Source organism: Erpetoichthys calabaricus, chromosome 4 (genome assembly GCF_900747795.2).
Source record: "Erpetoichthys calabaricus chromosome 4, fErpCal1.3, whole genome shotgun sequence".
NCBI lineage: Eukaryota > Metazoa > Chordata > Cladistia > Polypteriformes > Polypteridae > Erpetoichthys > Erpetoichthys calabaricus.
In genome coordinates, this window is record NC_041397.2 from 159,786,983 (window position 1) to 159,805,023 (window position 18,041).

At 40.1% G+C, this 18,041-nt stretch overlaps 1 protein-coding gene across 1 annotated transcript in view; it reads left to right on the plus strand.

Annotated features, from left to right (window-relative positions):
* Nucleotides 1-2,792: 2,792 nt before the first annotated feature.
* Nucleotides 2,793-18,041, plus strand: part of urb1 (URB1 ribosome biogenesis homolog) — a 427,266-nt gene continuing 412,017 nt past the window's right edge. Inside the window, exon 1 of the mRNA XM_051925732.1 lies at nt 2,793-3,041. Within this exon, the coding sequence (XP_051781692.1) occupies nt 2,909-3,041 (133 nt within the window). The 5' untranslated portion in view covers nt 2,793-2,908. The remainder of the gene's footprint in view (nt 3,042-18,041) is intronic.

Consider the following 18,041-nt stretch of genomic DNA (forward strand, 5'->3'; position numbering starts at 1 on the left):
TAAAACAGTTTGCTGTTGACATGTCCATTTCTTGAAAATCCGATGATCTGAGGGACCTCAGGTGGGACCTCAGGTTGTCCATAAGAAATAGTTAAAGGACAGCATAGGTCCCTTGGCATTTCCTATCGACTGTAGAATTGCAAAAAAACAATTTTATATGCAATTAGTTTAATCCATACACTGCAACGTCCATTCGCCGCAGCAAATTCCATTTTGAAAGTTTAACTTTTTTAAGTGAATCTCTGTTAAACACATTTATCTAAAGCTGTTTCCGTGACACTAGATAATGTTATTTAGGCTTCCCATTTGTCTTAGGCGCAATAGGCTGCATTCATGTGCAAATAACAACACTGCTAAAAAAATTAGAAACTATGAAAATCGTTCTGCAGCATCAGTGCATAGGTCAGTCCTTTTAAACTACACTGATGAGTAGGGCCACATCTGATGGGGGCAAACTAATTCAGCAGAAGTGGCATTGGGACATCGCACCACTGCCAGAAGCTGCAACTGTCCTTCTGTTTTTTAAATGCGCAATATATGTCTGCAAATATATGTGCTGTATATATTAGTAATTCGAAAGTACAGCGCATCACTTTTCCACATTTTGTTATGTTAAAGCCTTATTCCAAAATGGATTAAATTTGTTTTTTTCCTCAGAATTCTACACACAACACCCCATAATGACAACGTGAAAAAAGTTTACTTGAGATTTTTGCAAATTTATTAAAAATAAAAAAATGAGAAAGTACATGTACATAAGTATTCACAGCCTTTGCCATGAAGCTCGAAATTGAGCTCAGGTGCATCCTGTTTCCCCTGATCATCCTTGAGATGTTTCTGCAGCTTAATTGGCGTCCACCTGTTGTAAATTCAGTTGATTGGACATGATTTGGAAAGGCACACACCTGTCTATATAAGGTCCCGCAGCTGACAGTTCATGTCAGGGCACAAACCACGCATGAAGTCAAAGGAATTGTCTGTAGACCTCCGAGACAGGATTGTCTTGAGGCACAAATCTGGGGAAGGTTACAGAAAAATTTCTGCTGCTTTGAAGGTCCCAATGAGCACAGTGGCCTCCATCATCCGTAAGTGGAAGAAGTTCGAAACCACCAGGACTCTTCCTAGAGCTGGCCAGCCATCTAAACTGAGCGATCGGGGGAGAAGGGCCTTAGTCAGGGAGGTGACCAAGAACCCGATGGTCACTCTGTCACAGCTGCAGAGGTCCTCTGTGGAGAGAAGAGAACCTTCCAGAAGGACAACCATCTCTGCAGCAATCCACCAATCAGGCCTGTATGGTAGAGTGGCCAGATGGAAGCCACTCCTTAATAAAAGGCACATGGCAGCCCGCCTGGAGTTTGCCAAAAGGCACCTGAACGACTCTCAGACCATGAGAAAGAAAATTCTCTGGTCTGAAGAACTCTTCGGTGTGAATGCCAGGTGTCAGGTTTGGAGGAAACCAGGCACCATCCCTACAGTGAAGCATGGTGGTGGCAGCATCATGCTGTGGGGATGTTTTTCAGCGGCAGGGACTGGGAGACTAGTCAGGATGAAGGGAAAGATGACTGCAGCAATGTACAGAGACATCCTGGATGAAAACCTGCTCCAGAGCGCTCTTGACCTCAGATTGGGGCAACGGTTCATCTTTCAGCAGGACAACGACCCTAAGCACACAGCCAAAATATCAAAGGAGTGGCTTCAGGACAACTCTGTGAATGTCCTTGAGTGACGCAGATAGAGCCCAGACTTGAATCCAATTGAACATCTCTGGAGAGATCTTTAAATGGCTGTGCACCAACGCTTCCCATCCAACCTGATGGAGCTTGAGAGGTGCTGCAAAGAGGAATGGGCGAAACTGGCCAAGGATAGGTGTGCCAAGCTTGTGGCATCATATTCAAAAAGACTTGAGGCTGTAATTGCTGCAAAAGGTGCATCAACAAAGTATTGAGCAAAGGCTGTGAATACTTATGTACATGGGATTTCTCTGTTTTTTTATTCTTAATAAATTTGCAAAAACCTCACAAACTTTTTTCACGTTGTCATTATGGGGTGTTGTGTGTAGAATTCTGTGGAAAAAAATGAATTTAATCCATTTTGGAATAAGGCTGTAACATAACAAAATGTGGAAAAGTGATGCGCTGTGAATACTTTCCGGATGCACTGTAGCTTCACATCCTCCCTAGCTTTCTTATTGTTTCTAGGCCAGCTGCTGAAAACTGTCTCAGTTACACGCTGTTCTATTTTCTGACAATTAAATAAAACTATTTACTTTTCAAAACTGCCCATTAATAATACATCACATATCGCAGCAGTTTCATGCGTGAAGTCACAGTTTCTCAATCTGCCTGATATTACAACCTCTTCTGTGCTTTTTTTGAGCCTTAATTGATATTATTGACGATCGGTTATCGGGACTGCTTAAATCTCACAAATACGTTCGCAATCGTAAATTGCCGAAGTCCTTTTTCATTTAACGACCCGTACTGGAAGTAACTGCTGGAAATTAGATTTGTAAAAAAGAACTAACCGGCTGAAGTTGCTGACGCTGGGAAGTTTATTATGACTATGCAACCCTTTTTAATCCACTACGAATCTAATAAACTGACGATTGGCATAATAACATTGTCAGCTCTAATAAGACGTTTTCTAACAAAGGTGCTGTATTTTATTTTAATGTAAATAACGTTTCAGAGGCAACAATACCAATTGCAAAAGGGAACTGGGTATGGCGTGATAGGCCCTTTTTTTGTCTTCTCTTGTTTCTGTGGGGTCAGAGAAATCGACGGACCGTTCCCTCACACGATTTCCCACGTGTATTTTTTTTTCTTAACTTCAGTCAAGTCGTACTTGGTAGGGAGGTGTTTATAGACGGAGATATTACATTTACGTAGATTTTAAAAATATAAGCGCAATGCCTAAAAAACGTAAATCGGCGCAATCTGAAGTTACCGATTTGGAGAGCAAAAAACTAAAAATCGTGGACACCGAGTTTAATGGAACTCATTTTAAATCAATGCTAAAAGAGGATGGGCAAGCAGTTAAAGGTGAGCGAAATCGTATTTTTCCATCGTAAACACGAAATTGTGTCAGTTCGGTTAAGGAACGCGTTTGTAGTTATGTATTTAGAGTTTTATAAATGTGGCAGAATGTTGCTGCTCATTTTGGTAGTTGTGATGATCCATGAATATACTATCGTTGCTTTTTTTTATATTCTTGCGATTTAATTGTATTTCTTGAAAAGTAACTCTTGGGCTTTTTATATTATTCCGTGATAGTTACCGAATGTCCCCGGAGATCTGAATTGGATTAGTTAAAAATTGATTACCGTAACTGATTGAAAAGTTTTGAATAAATGGAAGTTGCTTTTTTCTTCCACCCAACGATTGCAGGGATAGGCTCTAGTTGCTCCGTAACTCTCCTGGATTCGTGGGTTAGAATGGTGGATGGATGTTTAAGCAGTATTGCAGTATTAATCGAGGAGAAAAGAAACGTGAAATTATCTGAGTAAAAAAAAGTTTCAGTAATTGTATTTTACACATCTTACCAAAATAATGGTTTTTGTTCCAGAATATATCGCAGGGGTTCCCAACTGTGGTCTTGGAGGGCTGTAGTGGCAGCAGGTTTTCATTCTAACCCTTTTCTTAATTACTGGACAGCTTTTGCTACTAATTGACTTCTTTTGAATTAATTTGAATTGACTTGTTTTTAAAGATTTGTACTCCTGAATGTCTTAATAGTTCATCCGAATTGCTTCATTTCTTTCCTTAAATAGCCAACAGAAGACCAACTAAGTCAGGATCTCAAACTCCAACCAGTTGCTTAAGCAGGCACCGATTATTGTCGTTAATTAAACCCATTCTTTAATTCCATGGCTTGTTGCTGTTCCCATTGTGCAATAGCATACATTTCCGAAACTGCTGATTTTCTCTTCTCAAAGAGTACTGCCAAAATGTGTTGGGCGCCTGAGCAGATCAGCATTCCTGAGACCTTCATCGTTTTTCATTTCAGATAATGTGTGATGGAAAGTATTTTTGGTCATGTTTTAGTTAATTTTGTATCTCCTTATTGTTTGACTGCTAATTAAGGAAAAAAAACAATTACGGGGTCGTGCGCAGTTATCGTCTTTGATTGACGTCAGTGTGTGCGCTATGAGTCAATTTTGTGCAATAGCTAAAGTAGTGCTGGTATTTGTTAACGAGACTTTTTACATTGAAAAGTACAATTCGTTCATCGCTATATCGTGCAACGGAGGCGTTAGAATGCACTGCTACATCGAACACTCGGACGACACAGACCTGTAGTTGGTGGGAGAATGAAGTGGTTGTTGCTGAAGAGAATTTTCGTTTGTCAAGGACATCACTGTTTTCTTTTAGTGAGCTGCTTCGTCCGCACATCGAAGGAAAGACAACTGTAATAGCATGTCTGCGTTGTCAAAAAAGTCGACTTCACACGTTACTATTTAGCAGACGAGGGAAGATTACTCGAGACGACCAACGCCTTTAGATTGTCAAGATAGATGGTTTCAAACGGCCGCCTTAACAGCATCATGAACCCCTGGGCAAAGTAATGCACTGGGGCCCCAACCTACGCAAATTACTCTCAAGAATTAATGCATAAATAGTTGATAGAATTAAGCATATATTTATTAGTACTTTAAAAAAAATCGATTTTAAAACAATAAATAGCGTGCTATAAATCAAAGATTAATCAACAAAAATCAATATAACAAGGTTTGAACAACAAAATCTTCAGCCTATACACTATATGTTGTTATACAAATAAAGATAGAACAAGAAAATTACTATGAATTATTTATTTTTGATAAAGATTTAGCACAAACATTTGCAGTTTTGCTTTACAGAGTTATTTTATTAGTATATAAAATATATGCCATACATCAAAGATTAATCAATGCAAATGTCTAAGCAATGAAAGTTTTGAAAAATAAACATTTTGGCACTTGCACAATAAATTAATTGGTATACTATGTAAATTAAATTGTTAAAAGAAAATTACCATAAATTATTTATTTCTAACAGTCATTCAACACAAATTTTGTGAATTTTCTTTGCGAAACATTTTTATTATTACCTCAAAATCAATAGTGTTCAATACATCACTTTCAATGCACATCAATGAAAGCCAGTTTAAATGCTGTTGTCCATTGTGCTGCAAAGCTGATTTTTTTTTTATTAATTTAAGCCGTGAAATTGAACGTTCTCCTGTACAGTTAATAACCATAATATGTATACATATTCTGAGTGCAATTTCAACACAGGGAAACAGCTTTCAAGTTGTCTGAAATTATTTTTTTGTATAATATAGACAATGTCATACAGTTCATCAATACTTATGTAGTACTTGAGGTGGACACATTAATTTAAAAGACTAGCCAACCCGCGGCGTAGCATACGCCGCATAATTATGTATTGATGGGTGACCACTTCCTGAACGACACAGTTGTCAGTACTGTACTTGTAGTCACAGTTGAGAAACACTTTTTTAATGTCTTTTAAGCACAGGGGAAACAATGAACATGTGAAACATCCGTAATGTAATAAGCCACCAAGAAAAGTAAAATTGCAACAATGCTATCTACAAAAGTCAAAACAAATTCGAGCCCCGTGTATTTTTTAACTGCCTTGTGGGGCTGTAGTAGTGTTGCTGCTTTGCGGTAAGGAGACTCTGGAAGATTGTGTGTTGGCTTCCCGGTTCCTTCCTGTGTGGATAGTGCTTTGAATACTGAGAACACCGCTATATCAATGTAACGAAGTATTATTATTCCTATGTGTCCAGCGCGCTCGTCTGTGTGTGTGTGTGTGTGTGTGTGTGTGTGTCACACGCTCTCGCTGCACACGGTCCTGTAGGCAAACGCCGCAAAAATAATATATTGATAGCTGAACACTTCCGGAAAGACACAGTTGTCTAAAAGGAGAGAAAAAAATGAACATTTGCAAAATCCGTAACGGTGCTTTCAGTAAGTACAATGCACACGCGTTTAATTTGTCGGCCAGTTTTTGGCAATTCAGTTCCGAGGCAAACATGCCTCTTCTTACCTGGTCCTCCCCCGTCCACCTTCGTTCTCTAAGCTTACACACCCCCTGGTCATGTGCCCGCTTGCAAGAGCAACTCACGGAGACCCGCCCACCAACATTAAGACCATGGCGTAGTTGAGAAACACTTTTTTTAATGTCTTTTAAGCACAGGGGAAACAATGTACATGTGAAACATCCGTACCGTAATAAGCCACCAACAAAAGTAACATGCTATGCTATGCTATGCACAGAAGTGAAAACAAATTCAAGCCCGGTGTATTTTTAACTGCCTTATGGGGCTGTAGTAGTGTTGCTGGTTTGCAGTAAGGAGACTCTGGAAGATTGTGTGACCGCTTCCCGGTTCCTTCCTGTGTGGATAGCGGTTTGAATACTGAGAACACCGGTATATCAATGTAACGAAATATTATTATTCCTATGTGTCCATCGCGCTCTCTCTCTCTCCCGCGCGTGTGCCTGTATGTATGTATGTATGTATGTATGTATGTATGTATGTATGTATGTATATGTATATGTGTGTGTGTGTGTGTCACACGCTCTCGCTCTCTCGCTGCACGTGGTCATGCAGGCAAACGCCGCAAAAATAATATATTGATTGGTGAACACTTCCGGAAAGACACAGTTGTCTAAAAGGAGGGAAAAAATGAACATTTGCAAAATCCGTAATGCTGCTTTCAGTAAGTACAATGCACACGCGTTTAATTTGTCGGCCAGTTTTTGCCAGCCGACCGTCGTCGCACGGTCATTCAGCGATTCAGTTTCGCGACAAACATGCCTCTTGTTACCTGGTCCTCCCCCCTCCACCCTCGTTCTCTAAGTTTACACACACCCTGGTCATGTGCCCGCTCGCAAGAGCAACTCACGGAGCCCCGGCCACCAACTTTAAGACCATTGGCTAAAGCAGGTGAGACGCTAATGAAATGGAGGCACAGGGCTTATTGATTTTTAAAGACAGCTTCTTTCATTGTGTTTTGAGAGGGAAACATACAATTGTCCGTGACTTACAATTGGAGGACCGCCGACGCTAATTAAACAGAGGCACAGGGCGTATTGGTTTTTAAAGACTGCTTACTTCATTGTGTTTTAACCTCAGTTGTAAAGGATTGTTTTAAGGATCTCATGGGATACCCCTCGCAAACTGTTTTACACGCTGCATATGGCGATTCACCACCGCGAGAAACATGCCTCAATGAACAGTCAACGTGGCTCGGAGGTGCATGTGGCCTCTACGACAGACGAATATAAATGACGCCGTTTTTTCTGTGTCGTCGCGTCCGAGTTGGTGGGCGTGGCTCTGCGAGTTGTCGTCGCATCCAATGGTCTTAGAGTTGGTGGGTGTGGCTCCTTCCTGCGTGCGCCATGGGTGTCTTACTTGTCGGCGGCTTAGTGAATCCACGCCCCTTCCGGCATGCTTTCCATGGTTGGCTACTTGTCTTCTGGCTTAGTGAATTATATATATAGATTATTATTGAGATCTTGATGATATATATTAGAAAGATGTTCACACTTTTTGTTCAGCTAATAAAAATCCATTTTTTCCAATTCACCAAAGAAGGAAAATCAATTTCCAATCAATTAATAAGCTTCTGCGTATTTTTTAATTCAGAAATTAAAGAATCCAGAACAGGAAGAAATGTTTCTACCTTAAAGTTTTAAGTTTCACTGAAAAATGTCCTTTTCTGCTCCATCATATCTAGTAAAATGCACACTTTGACACTTTGGTATTATTTATTTTTTTATATAGCTATAATCTAAATCTGGACACCTAGTCCTGGCTTTTAATTCATATTTACTAAATTTATTCCTAATTCCTGAACATTGTTTTATACTTTTTTCAAAATCTTTCATGACAGTTATTCACATCCTCTTGACAGTAAAACACACTTTTAAGAGTGTCATTCCAAAGAATTGCCAGGTGGATAATTTCTAGGCTCTCCATTTTCTTCCTTAGTCCTTCTGCCTCTCACTTTGCCTTCACTTCCTGTCTAGTATAAGCTGAAATAGAATCAAGCGCATGCTTAATTTTCTCAAAATCTAAATATAGAGCACGAACTGCATTAAAATATAATGGCCATCTTGTGTCAGACAGGTGCTTGACAACTGTATCTTTTCCTAAAGATGAAACTAGAATATTCCATCGATGTGTTGAAACAGAGAAAAAGGAATATAGACGCTGATTAAAGTCAAACAATTTCACAGATTGTAGAGAACTCTTTACTGTTTTCACTCCCACCAAGTTCAAGCTGTGTCCAGCACAAGGGACATAAATAGCAAACTCATTCAGTTCTCAAATCCATGCTTACAGTCTAGTACAGGATCCAGACTTGTTAGATGCATTGTCATATGATTGACCATGGCAGTTTGAGTTTGATGGGGGAATTACATTTTCATTAAGAAAATCTTTGACAGTGTCTGCGAGAGTATTTTCTGCACTAGAAAATATTGGTATAAATTTAATGAAACATTCCACATGCTCACATCTGCAATATACCTAACAATAAATGGTACTTGATCAATGTATGAAATGTCTGGAGTATAATCCACACTTCCTGAATAATACTGTCTCTCTTATTTCTTTAAGAATAACACAAAGAATATATTCTGTCCCATTAATTCAATAAATTCCTCACAAATACTTGCTGATAAATATGATGGATCCACCTTCCACAATTTCCATATAGTCTCAAATGCTCTTCCAAAAAAATGGTCAAATTCACTCAGCAGCAGTGTACCTAAATATTTTCCTTTTTTTTTTGGTGACCCAGTACAGATTTTCTCCATGAAATGGCAAACCTTTAGAAGCAAGAAAGTGAATCACAGAAACTACAAGTGTTAATACTTTCTGCCAGTGCTCCTCTTCTCAGTGATATTGTTCAAGTAATAAACAATCTATACTCCCACTTTCTTTTGGTGGAAGAGAATGAAATATGCCCTCATGCATCAATGTTGTTCCTGTCCATTTTCCTGTGTCCTCTATAAATGTGTACTGCAAGTATTCTGTATAACTACATCCTAAAACTGATGACACTTAAAGACAAACCTGTTTTGCCTGCATATGCCTGTTTAATGAAGGCATATGCTGTCTCCAAAAATGCTGAAGCAGTTGACTGTAATGCCTAGAACTGCAGGTAATAGGTCATGTTCCCAACAGCAGGTAAGTCGACCATTTTCATCCAATTTGTAATTTCCAATATTCCAAAATTCCTGAAAGTTTGAATTCCAAGGTATCAAGCACTCAAATTTTAACACTAAATTAAAATAGAATCAATTTCTTGGCATAGATTTCATGTGGATGTTTATTTTGGCATATATGTTTTTGAACCTGTAGATGCTTTCTTTCTGCAATATTTTTGTTCACAAGTGGACCTACAGAATAATTTCAAATATAAGTCAATTCAGCATATTTTCTATTTAAAAGTCACACCTGGAGAATCTATTACACTGTGAGTATTCAGAAAAGTGAGGCAACCAAATAAACCTATTATTTTACTAATAACTTAAATAAAATACTAATGGATTAACAGCTTGAAATTTCTCAGAACTCCTTTCAGCTGCTTAAAATACAGTGAAAATTTGCACACACCTCAAGAATGCCTCAACACTGAAAGTATTTGGAGAAGTCCGGCAACAAAATAAAATTGTTTATTGCTTCACCAATAAGCTAAACAAAATACTAATGGGTTGACACTGAAATTCTTGGAACCAGTTTCAACTGCTTATGATACACTAAAAATTTATTACACCAATTTATTTGCATGTCAGTTTTTCGGGCAGCTGCGCAGAAGGCGACTGCGCATCCGCCGCCTGCCGCGATGCTGGGGTTGGATTTCGGTCTTGTAAGGTTTTTCAGGCAGCTGCGCAGAAAGCGACTGCGCATTCAGTTTCGGACGTGCACAGAAGGCGACTGCGCATTCGGCTTCGGACGGACATGAGTGAGTGAGTGAGTGAGTGAGGAGGCAGGCGAATTATGTATTAAGATGGGCCCCTGTGCAGTGCCCTAGTGTACTTACGCATTAAGATGGCACTGGTTTCGAAAATAGTAAGGCAAGTGTGTGAAGCAATTATAGTTCACTTGGGCCCTATGTATACAGTAATCCCTCCTCCATCGCGGGGGTTGCGTTCCAGAGCCACCCGCGAAATAAGAAAATCCGCGAAGTAGAAACCATATGTTTATATGGTTATATTTATATTGTCATGCTTGGGTCACAGATTTGCGCAGAAACACAGGAGGTTGTAGAGAGACAGGAACGTTATTCAAACACTGCAAACAAACATTTGTCTCTTTTTCAAAAGTTTAAACTGTGCTCCATGACAAGACAGAGATGACAGTTCTGTCTCACAATTAAAAGAATGCAAACATATCTACCTCTTCAAAGGAGTGCGTGTCAGGAGCAGTGACTGTCACAGAGATAGCCCTATTGATTTGTTTGCATTTCTCTCTGTTTGGCTTTTAAGTATTGCGAAGCACCGCGGCACAAAGCTGTTGAAGGCGGCAGCTCACACCCCCTCCGTCGGGAGCAGATAAAGAGAAAGAGAGAGAGAGACAGAGAGAGACAGAGTGTTTTTCAAGCACAAATCAATACGTGCCCTTCGAGCTTTTAAATATGCGAAGCACCTTGCTATATCGTGCTTCGCCTTTCGCGGCTTCACTCCATCGCGGATTTTATATGTAAGCATATTTAAATATATATCGCGGATTTTTTGCTGGTTCGCGGATTTCTGCGGACAATGGGTCTTTTAATTTCTGGTACATGCTTCCTCAGTTGGTTTGCCCAGTTGATTTCATACAAGGGACGCTATTGGCAGATGGCTGAGAAGCTACCCAACTTACTTTTCTCTCTCTCTCTTGCGCTGACTCTCTCTGATCCTGACGTAGAGGGTGTGAGCAGAGGGGCTGTTCGCACACCTAGACGATACGGACGCTCGTCTAAAAATGCTGAAAGATTATCTTCACGTTGCTACCTTCTGTGTGCAGCTGCTTTGTGAAGCGACATGCTGCACGGTGCTTCACATACTTAACAGCTCAAAGGGCACGTATTGATTTTTCTCTGTCTCTCTCTCTCTCTCTCTCCCTGCTCCTGACGGAGGGGGTGTGAGCTGCCGCCTTCAGCAGCTTTGTGCCGCGGTGTTTCGCATACTTAAAAGCCAAACAGCCCTATTGATTTGTTTGCTTTTCTCTATCTCTCTGACATCTGCTTCTGATGCGCACTCCTTTGAAGAGGAAGATATGTTTGCATTCTTTTAATTGTGAGACGGAACTGTCATCTCTGTCTTGTCATGGAGCACAGTTTAAACTTTTGAAAAAGAGACAAATGTTTGTTTGCAGTGTTTGAATAACGTTCCTGTCCTCTCTACAACCTCCTGTGTTTCTGTGCAAATCTGTGACCCAAGCATGACAATATAAAAATAACCATATAAACATATGGTTTCTACTTCGCGGATTTTCTTATTTCGCGGGTGGCTCTGGAACGCACCCCCCGCGATGGAGGAGGGATTACTGTATATATATATATTATATTATATATATATATATAATATATATATATAATTTTTTTTTTTAGCAGTTAAGGTTTGACAAAGGCCTCTGGCCATGGTCCTTGAGCGGCATTCCTGACTCTGCCACTGTAACTGGAGGGAACTTGGTACTTCATCATAAAGCTACACTGCAACCCGATCACTTTACTACTTGTGTGCATACTGTGCATTACCAATTTAGTATGTGCATTGTACATGCTTGGCCCCTTTTCCATTAACACTAGAATTACCAGAGCCTATGAAAAAACTTGTAGATCCGGCCCACCTTAAATCGCTTCTTAAAACCGTTCTCGCCTCTCCGCCAGCGTCTTTTGTCATCTAAATGTACTGATAAAGACAAGCTGCCAGCAGCCGGCTATTCCATCGCCCCAACAACTTAGAACGTAAACGAACTTTTCCCAGCTCATGCCTTGATTGATTATCTGGGAGTGAAGTGGAGTTTTAGAGTGGAAATAATAGATTGTTATTTGGAACACACGCATTTCATATGTGTTGCATTTCTACAGTAATCTGTGTAAACACATTGTTAAAACAGAAACGTTTTTTATATTCTAGTAGCAAATGACAAAATGTAGGCATAAACTATATGATGTATGAAGCCTGAAGTCCAAATATCAAAGAAACACTTTCACAAAAGGTACAAAAAAAAGCCACCGCCAAAAAAAAAGGCGCCTTAGTGTGTGACATTGACACTCATTAGCTATCATTGTTTCCGTGGCGTAACAGTATCAGTCGCTGACAGTGTTCTTATTTTCACTATTTTTAGAGTAAAAAGATACATTTGATTTCAGTCTGTAACAGCCAGTGTAATTTATGATATTTGTAAAGGTTAGCTTTGTTTATTTTTTTTTTTTTTAATTCACTTTTCATTGTCTCAGTCGCGTTCAGGATCCTTCCCTAACACCCAATCTGACACTGCTGTTTTCACATAAAGACACGCTGTAGATCTGCAGTGTATCACGATACATACAACCGCGTGTTTTTTTTTCCCACAATCTTGCCAGTCCCCACGTGTTGCTGTATGCTGTTTCTTTTGTACTCCAGGACATGCAGAGGAAAGCATAGTAAAGATCAGTAACTCCAGCGCTATATGCAATCATCAGACACTCCCTATCTGATACTGTTGTTTTCACATAAAGACGTGCTAAAGCTCTGCAGTGTACTTGTGACTGCATTGTCATACCAATGCTTGCGAACTGAAGTGTCTGCGTGCACTTTTCATGGCATTATACGTGTATTTTTTAAGCATGCCCATGTAGCTCAAACACAGGAACATATATTGATGTAAAAGTATAACAAAACAAGTGCACTTTTATTCAAGACTATAACCGAAGAAAAAAGAAAGCAAGTTACAGTAGGCAGTTGATATGACAGCTTGCGTGGTGGAATGCTAAGAACTGCTGATTTCCATTCTGTGCTATATAACTGTTAACATTTGAATCTGATGATTGCATATAGCGCTGTCTCATTCAGTGTGCGCAAGAACATGCAAGTGGCCAGTTACTACGTGCTACAACGCACATTTTAAAAAAAGAAAGAGACAAATATATGTGACGTTTTGAAGAAATCATTTTATGACGCGAATAGTACCAATCAGAAAACATCGTCGAAGTAATGCAATATTATTTGAAAACGAACAGCGTCAGATCGGGTGTGAAGTTATACTGGCGCTGTTTGAGTCAGATTAGAAGCTGAAAAAGCTCCTGTTCTGACTCTTAAGTAAAAAAGCATGAATTAATCAACAGAAATAACCGCGATTGACATTTTAAACTTAACGATTTACAGTGCATACCAATTTATAAATTTAATGTCCGTTTGAGGGAAAAAAAAAAAAAAACACTTTCTTCAAAGCTGGGAATCGAACTCGCGTCTCTGTGGCACGACAGGGCTGCTGTGCCCCAAGTCAGCAAACCGTAGCGTTAAGCCACGGAAGCTGTTGTATCATCCTTGAACCTTTTGTGAAAGTGTTTATTTGATGTTTGGACTTCAGGCTTCACAGATTCTATAGTTTATGCCTACATTTTGTAACATTTATTACTAAAATATGAAAAAGTTTCTGTTTTAGCAATGTGTTTACACAGATTACTGTAGAAACAGAACACGCATGAAATGCATGTATTCCAAATAGCGATCTATTATTTCCATTCTAAAACTCCAGCAGTTCAGTCACTCCCAGATAATCAAACAAGGCATGAGCTGGGAAAACTTAGTGAACATTCTGCGACGGTGGGGGATGGAATAGCCGGTTACTTGCTGCTCGTCTTAATCGGCACATTTAGAAGACAAAAGAGAGGTGAGAACGGTTTTAAGGTGGGCCGGATCTACGAGTTTTTTCGTAGACTCTGGTAATTCTAGTGTTAAATATCTTTGTAATTACATGTTATATGTACAATAAAAGACCTTAGTGAGAAAAGCGCTATATAAATGCAAAGAATTATTATTTTTCCCCTAATTCTTCTAACAAAGAGTGGATCTAACATCAGGTTGTTCTGGGCGCACGTGCTTTTTCACCAATCCTACAACCCCAAAATGCATGATGAACCTACTGATTCTACACACGCCGGACATAAGAGTGGAAAATACCATGAAGCATTAAACTAGTGTGTCCGTGTGCTGCATGGTTAGTAGCAACTACTCTCTAAGTAGTATAACACTATCATGATGAGAGAGAGGCAATTTACAAAGTAAGACTGTACTAGCTTTCTTTGCAATTCTCTAAAGTAAAGATGTATGTTACAATTTCCTGCACCATTAAAAGGAAGTAAGAAATGGAAGAAACTTTGACAAGAACAGGTCTTGCAGACGCAAAGCCACAGCAGAATCCGAGTTCAAGTTTCAGAGAGCCAACAGCTTGTGTGATAGGCACCTCATAGTATACAGTAATCCCTCGCTATATCGCGCTTTGCCTTTCGTGGCTTCACTCCATCGCGGATTTTATATGTAAGCATATTTAAATATATATCGCGGATTTTTCGCTGCTTCGCGAGTTTCTGAGGACAATGGGTCTTTTAATTTCTGGTACATGCTTCCTCAGTTGGTTTGCCCAGTTGATTTCATACAAGGGACGCTATTGGCAGATGGCTGAGAAGCTACCCAACTTCCTTTTCTTTCTCTCTCTCTCTCTCTTGCGCTGACTATCTGTGATCCTGACGTAGGGGGTGTGAGCAGGGGGGCTGTTCGCACACCTAGACGATATGGAAGCTCGTCTAAAAATGCTGAAAGATTATCTTCACGTTGCTACCTTCTGTGTGCAGCTTTTAAGTATGCTGCACGGTGCTTCGCATACTTAAAAGCTCAAAGGGCATGTATTGATTTTTTTATCTGTCTCTCTCTCTATCTCTCTCTCTCTCTCTCTCTCTCTCTCTCTCTGCTCCTGACGGAGGGGGTGTGAGCTGCCGCCTTCAACAGCTTTGTGCTGCGGTGCTTCGCATACTTACAAGCCAAACAGCCCTATTGATTTGTTTGCTCCTTTGAAGAGGAAGATATGTTTGCATTCTTTTAATTGTGAGACTGAACTGTCATCTCTGTCTTGTCTCTTTTTCAAAAGTTTAAACTGTGCTCCATGACAAATGTTTGTTTGCAGTGTTTGAATAACGTTCCTGTCTCTCTACAACGTCCTGTGTTTCTGCGCAAATCTGTGACCCAAGCATGACAATATAAAAATAACCATATAAACATATGGTTTCTACTTCGCAGATTTTCTTATTTCGCGGGTGGCTCTGGAACGCAACCCCCGCGATGGAGGAGGGATTACTGTATTGGTTGAAGTAAGCAAGTGTTACTTTCAACTCTAAAGAGAAGACTTTGAGCTGCAGGTTTGACAGGTCAAGTGGCAGCAAAGAAGCCATAGCTAAAATGGTCTAAAGTTTTAGAACCACCATCCTTTATGTAAATTTAAGTCTCAGTGTTCTCTGAAATTAAAGCATGCGTAAAATTGAACTAGTACCCATGCATATGTCTCACGTTACTTGTTACACGAAACTATATATATATATATAATATATATACATATACAGTGGACCCTTGACTCAATTTGTTCGCGAGGGCTGGTTGTAACTCACGTTGGTTGTAAGTCAAGACTATTTTTCCCATAATAAATAATGGAAATGCCCTTAATGTGTTCCGAACCACTCACAGCAACACTTACTTAACTGTTTTTAATAAAAAAGGGTTGTATAATGTGCATAATTTACCAAAAACACCAATAATTTTTCTAAGGTACTAACCAAAAAGTTATAAAAAGTGCCTAGCCTACCAGAAACAACAATTTCATACTGTACTCACCATTTAAGTTGACATCTTTGGCTTGCAGGAAGGAAGGAAGGAAGGAGGAGGAGAATGAAATAGAAGGTGGTTATTGTTTGGAAGGAACTTCCTTATACAAATCTTTTCTTTCTAAAATTGTCGAGATGGTGGATTTCGACATGCTGTACATATTAGCAAGATCGGTCATACGAATGTCACTCTCACATTTCCACACAATTTCCTTCTTCGTTTCGATTTGTGATCGCTTTCTTTACCTTCGTTATCTTCTCTTCCTTCCTTAGCAATTATCGAAATAAATTATATAAATCACTGCACTGACCGAAATTACGTCCACAAACACATGTATCTGGCATGTATCTGGGCTCCGACTGACGCTTACAAACGCTCTCGGCTGTTTGTTTACAATCGCACAAGCGGATACACGTGACCGCATTCGAGTTGTATCGCAAGACATTGGTTGTAATTCAATACAAAAATTTTGGTCGTAAAACAAGTTGTTCGCATGTCAGGCCGGTCATATATCAAGGGTCGACTGTATCTATATCTATATATATCTGTATCTATCTATATCTAATATATATACAGTGCTTCCGGAAAATATTCACAGCGCATCACTTTTTCCACATTTTGTTATGTTACAGCCTTATTCCAAAATGGATTAAATTCATTTTTTTCCTCAGAATTCTACACACAACACCCCATAATGACAACGTGAATAAAGTTTACTTGAGGTTTTTGCAAATTTATTAAGAATAAAAAAACAGAGAAATCCCATGTACATAAGTATTCACAGCCTTTGCTCAATACTTTGTTGATGCACCTTTTGCAGCAATTACAGCCTCAAGTCTTTTTGAATATGATGCCACAAGCTTGGCACACCTATCCTTGGCTAGTTTCACCCATTCCTCTTTGCAGCACCTCTCAAGCTCCATCAGGTTGGATGGGAAGCGTCGGTGCACAGCCATTTTAAGATCTCTCCAGAGATGTTCATTCGGATTCAAGTCTGGTCTCTGGCTGGGCCACTCAAGGACATTCACAGAGTTGTCCTGAAGCCACTCCTTTGATATCTTGGCTGTGTGCTTAGGGTCGTTGTCCTGCTGAAAGATGAACCGTTGCCCCAATCTGAGGTCAAGAGCGCTCTGGAGCAGGTTTTCATCCAGGATGTCTCTGTACATTGCTGCAGTCATCTTTCCCTTTATCCTGACTAGTCTCCCAGTCCCTGCTGCTGAAAAACATCCCCACAGCATGCTGCTGCCACCACCATGCTTCACTGTTAGGGATGGTATTGGCCTGGTGATGAGCGGTGCCTGGTTTCCTACAAATGTGACGCCTGGCATTCACACCAAAGAGTTCAATCTTTGTCTCATCAGACCAGAGAATTTTCTTTCTCATGGTCTGAGGTGCCTTTTGGCAAACTCCAGGTGGGCTGCCATGTGCCTTTTACTAAGGAGTGGCGTCCGTCTGGCCACTCTACCATACAGGCCTGATTGATGGATTGCTGCAGAGATGGTTGTCCTTCTGGAAGGTTCTCCTCTCTCCACAAAGGACCTCTGGAGCTCTGACAGAGTGACCTTCGGGTTCTTGGTAACCTCCCTGACTAAGGCCCTTCTCCCCCGATCGCTCAGTTTAGATGGTCGGCCAGCTCTAGGAAGAGTCCTGGTGGTTTTGAACTTCATCCACTAACGGATGATGGAGGCCACTGTGCTCATTGGGATCTTCAAAGCAGCAGAAATTTCTCTGTAACCTTCTCCAGATTTGTGCCTCGAGACAATCCTGTCTTGGAGGTCTACAGACAATTCCTTTGACTTCATGCTTCGTTTGTGCTCTGACATGAACTGTCAACTGTGGGACCTTATATAGACCGGTGTGTGCCTTTCCAAATCATGTCCAATCAACTGAATTTACCACAGGTGGACTCCAATTAAGCTGCAGAAACATCTCAAGGATGATCAGGGGAAACAGGATGCACCTGAGCTCAATTTTGAGCGTCATGGCAAAGGCTGTGAATACTTATGTACATGTGATTTGTCAGTTTTTTTATTTTTAATAAATTTGCAAAAACCTCAAAAAAACTTTACACGTTGTCATTATGGGGTGTTGTGTGAAGAACTCTGAGGAAAAAAATGAATTTAATCCATTGTGGAATACGGCTGTAACATAAAACGTGGAAAAAATGATGCGCTTTGAATA